Source organism: Nematolebias whitei, chromosome 21 (genome assembly GCF_014905685.2).
Source record: "Nematolebias whitei isolate Nwh7 chromosome 21, NemWhi1, whole genome shotgun sequence".
Taxonomy (NCBI): Eukaryota; Metazoa; Chordata; class Actinopteri; order Cyprinodontiformes; family Rivulidae; genus Nematolebias; species Nematolebias whitei.
Window position 1 is genome coordinate 9,887,879 of NC_056518.1, and position 4,436 is coordinate 9,892,314.

Below are 4,436 nucleotides of genomic sequence, written 5' to 3' on the forward strand. Positions count from 1 at the left end.
TACACCTTTCTTCTGAAAGGGAAGAAAAAAATCCTCCAAATCCCCAAACGCAGAACAAAAATAACTGTACAATTCTATAAAACGTTTGTGTTTTTACATTAGTTACAAAAAAAAAATAATAATACTTCATTTATCAATCCTTCATAATAAGAGCAAAAGAAAAAATAAAGTTTGCATATTCATCTTTGAAATCTGTGACCTTTTGCTGGCTGTATCGATTTAGATAGAATACTATACGGTGCAAGAACGTGTTTGGAGGGGTTGTGATGGTGTCGTGTAGTGTTTGTGCACGTTGTGGTTTCAAGTCTCTGGTTGTGGCTGAAGCTGCTTAAAACTGAGGTACGAACAGCTGGGAAGAGCCACATCTGGCAATATACTCATGCTTTACCGGCACGATGTGTGCACCTAATTACTGTGTTAAAGTAGAATAAGACGTTTGGATCTCGTTTAGTGCACCTTTGTTTTGAAACCCGCAGGGTGTTCATGCCAGTGCAATGAACTGTAGTGTAAGAAAGTCTTGTGTGTCAGCGAATACGTATTTAACAGAGCTACTCCACAAAGAGACAAAGTTGAGACGAAGACAACAGCCATCAGAAGCAAAAGGAAGTTGAACAACAGCTTATTAATCAACAGGATTCTGTGATGCAGGAGGGCGAGCAAGAGTACAAAGATCAGGACGCAGAGCTGCACGGTGGGCCACACATGTTATAAATACTCTTTAGATTACTCTAGGTTCATTGATAAAATTGTTCTCGCAGGATAAATGAGATTTAAATCAGGTCAGGTCTGCTGAACTGCCTGATTTCAGCTCTTGAGTCCAGCTGTAGAACAGATGTGGAGGGGAAATGACAAAAACTCTGGGATTAAATGTAGTTTGATGACAAGGTTGTCATGGACGCAAGGATGTTTGAGAGGAGAGTTTGAAGGTAGAAGACTTCATCTGTACTGTACCAATCTGAAGATTAGAGAAGTGCCAAATGATTTTGTCAGCCTTAACGTAAATATATATTTTAAAAAAACTAAGAATAATGTGTCAGCCATGTCCATAATCGTGCTGCTGTGGATCCTTGAGCACGTTTAAACACTTAAAAATACAACAGAATGCAACAAACCCATACTGTTCTGTTCCACCTCCACCCCCAGACGCTCCCCTGCTGACCCCTGACCTTCCATCCCTGAAGCCCTCCGCAGGTCCAGGACCGCTCAGACCCAGCCGCTCGTCAGCTTATAGAACATTTCCTCATCTAGCGACTCGTTCTGGTCCTTGGCGCGTGTCGACAGGAAGATGTAGCCGCCAATGAACTCGTGGACCACTTTGCAGTCCACTTCGGCACAGATGAAGGACAGACTGGGCTCGTCTGCAAATTCCACGGTCACCTGAGAACACAGAACATCCTACTGGTTAAACAATTCAGGGTTCAAGGCAACACTTCTTCACAGAGAAGTCATTTCAACTAGCAGAGCTTACAGTGTGTTCTGTTGACGTTCTCTGGGTCTCTTACCATCTTGATCTCCCAGTTGACGTTCCACTGCTTCATGTTGCTGAAGCGCCAGGTCTTGATGGCGTCTCCAGTGTGGGCATCCATCCGGATCAAGCGGTTGTAGGTGATTCCAATCAGCTCTTCTTTCTTTCCACCCTGAAATCTACACCATGGAACAAGAAAATCAATGTGCTACTGCAGCTCTACTGACCGACCGAGTGCAACACAGAGAGACTGATTTAAATAATAAAAGTTTAAAGAAGCATTCTACTTTACTGTCAGGCATACTTTGCAAGGAAGTGAGTGATTCCAAACTCGGGCAGAGACTGCCACGCCTGGATGAAGCGCATCTTGGCCTCAATGAGGCTCATCTGGGCCACGTTCTGGTGGGCTTCAAGAATCCGGGCTGAAATCTGTCAGTTACACAAATCACAGGATTTTAATATGGTGCAACAACCCGAGTCATTACAAGCTCCAACAGTGCCGTGTGTAAATTAATGTACGCCATCACCACACCCAAACCCACACACACCAAACGAGTAAACAAGCTGCGACTAATCCAGAGCAGAACACGAGTTCAGCAGACAATCAGATTCTTTAAAGTCCACATCAAATTCAAACGTTACGCACAACAGAAATACATTTGAGCTCACGACAAGCCAGATTAGGGTAACGAGTAAAGAGAAGCTGTAACGGGCGAGTCTGCATGCATGTTTAATGACTTGTATTAAACCGAACATAGGCCTGTCGCGATAAACAAGAAATCAATTAATCACATGATAAATATAAATTATCAACCTTTTCATTTATCGGCTTTATTGTTTCTTCGTGTCTCTTTCTACTGAAGACACTGGATGACAAAAAGCTCAACTCCTCCCTTTCTCTTTAAAATCTGTTTCAATTGTCCAAAATCATTTTTGTATCGTTAAAAGCAGCTAAGCTGAGAAGCTAAGCGACGAGCTAAGCTAACAGGCCGACCTCGGGGAAAACAAACCCTCCGTCTTGTCGAAGCTTCAAAATTCACGTTTGCAACCTGTGCCTTCGTGTAAAAAAAAATAAGTTTTTATTAAAAGCTTTGTGTGAAAAATGCTAAAGAGTTCAAACCACTCCAAGCATCCGCCATTTTGAGAACCAAAGAGAGACAGCCCGTGTTACATCAAGGGGCCTCCCTCCCTTTTTTTTCTTAAAGAGACACTGCTTGCTCCCTCACTATCCATCCTTTGGTTCAAACAGTCTTGTACTGCCATACACTGGTCAAAAAAGGTACTGCACTCAAAACAAATAAACATTTCTTCTTAAATTTGACAATAATTACTAATTATTGCCAAATTTCAAACAATATTATCGTTTATCGCAATAATTTCTGAGACAATTAATCGCCCAGCAACATTTGTATCGTGACAGGCCTAACTGAACATTCTACACGTTTTGTTATAAACACACCAACGTCAACATCAAGATTAAATAAAGTTATTTACATTTACAGGGGTGGCTCACTTACCTGCAGCCTGGTAGTTTAATTGTTTTTATGTTATACAAACATGGTAGTTTCCAACAGAATAAAGCACAAATCTACAGACCCACGGACTAACGAGTGTTAAACGGCTCAGAGCATGCAGCAGACTTGCACGGCCCATTTTGAAATATCACTCTCAGTACTTTAAGGTGTGACTTCCTTTTCTAATGTTCTCTGGAAACTCATTCCAGCTGAAGACAAACGATGAACAGAAAGCATCAGGAACAATGACATCTACTCTACTATGACAGCTAGGATTTAGGCGAGACCACCCAGACACAAGAACTTCACACAAACATGCACTACGACTTCAAGACACCCAGTGAACACGTCACTTACCAGGTCCCTGACATAGCCTGGCTGAAGAGGGGAGGTGGGGACGGGAAGATACAGGGGAACGACAAAGATGCATACGAAGAAAGAGAGAGAGGAAAAAAGGTTTGGAGAAAGAGAACAGGCACGTAAGATCACTGTGGAGGGGGGGAAGGTCATACCACGGTGCAGGAAGACACAAATACTGAAGAGGATTAGGGCCACGGTGCAACTGTTCTTCTCCTTAATTCTAAGAAAAAAGTCAGAAAGCTGATATTAGTCGGAATTCTGAGATTAACATCAGAATCCTGAGATTAACGTCATAATTCTGAGATTAACGTCACAATTCTGAGATTAACGTCAAAATTCTGAGATTAAAGTCAGAATTCTGACATTTTTCTCATAATTGTGACTTTAATCTCAGAATTCTGATTTTTTTTTTCAAGAATTGGGGGGGGGGATTATTGCACTGTGGCTCTAATCCTCCTGCGTACAAAACTGTCATAAAAAGGCAGAGTTGGAAAGGACTTGTGGAAGGAGGCGTCATGCATTTATCCACATGTAGAAGAACATCAAACAGATAATAAATAGTTTTTCACTAAACAGAGGGAGTTATATAAACCTGCCGTACGGTAAAACATTAGTCAAAAAGGGAACTGGAGCTGTGAAGCATTTCGTCTGTTTTGTCACGACGTCCACACATCAAACAGGTTGTTGATCGCTTTCATCCACAAGGTGGCAACATGTGCCAGGAGGAAGAGCGAGGCTTCACAAACAGTTCCTTTTGTCTTCACACTTTGTTTTCTGTGTGAATGTAGGAACTGAACCAGAAATTACTTCACTCTAAGTAATCCAAAAACATCTTTGAGCTCACGTCCACTTTAAGCTGCGGGCTGGAAGTCTCTGGATAAATCTTACAGGAAGTCCAGTTTGAGGGGGTGGTTCAGGGTGGGAGGGGCTACAACTGCCTACAGACATAACGGGCTTCTCCCACACCGTTGTCCCGCTCAGCTTTCCCAAGAAAGGCTCATATCCTGATCGCCCCACGCCCACGGCACAACTACACATGTCTGAGTGCAAGTTTAACACACACACACACACACACACACACACACACACACACACAC

At 42.6% G+C, this 4,436-nt stretch overlaps 1 protein-coding gene across 3 annotated transcripts in view; it reads right to left on the reverse strand.

Annotated features, from left to right (window-relative positions):
• Positions 1-1,142: 1,142 nt before the first annotated feature.
• fermt2 (FERM domain containing kindlin 2) overlaps positions 1,143-4,436 on the reverse strand; it is a 52,639-nt gene continuing 49,345 nt past the window's right edge. For 2 of the 3 annotated variants that reach the window (XM_037695172.1, XM_037695171.1), the window contains 3 exons: positions 1,770-1,894; positions 1,503-1,644; positions 1,143-1,377 (listed from right to left, as the gene is read on the reverse strand). In XM_037695172.1, coding sequence (XP_037551100.1) covers positions 1,204-1,377; positions 1,503-1,644; positions 1,770-1,894 — 441 coding nt within the window. In that variant the 3' untranslated portion in view covers positions 1,143-1,203. Of the gene's footprint in view, positions 1,378-1,502; positions 1,645-1,769; positions 1,895-3,336; positions 3,358-4,436 lie in introns of all 3 variants that reach the window. The other variant, XM_037695170.1, reaches the window with a different exon arrangement.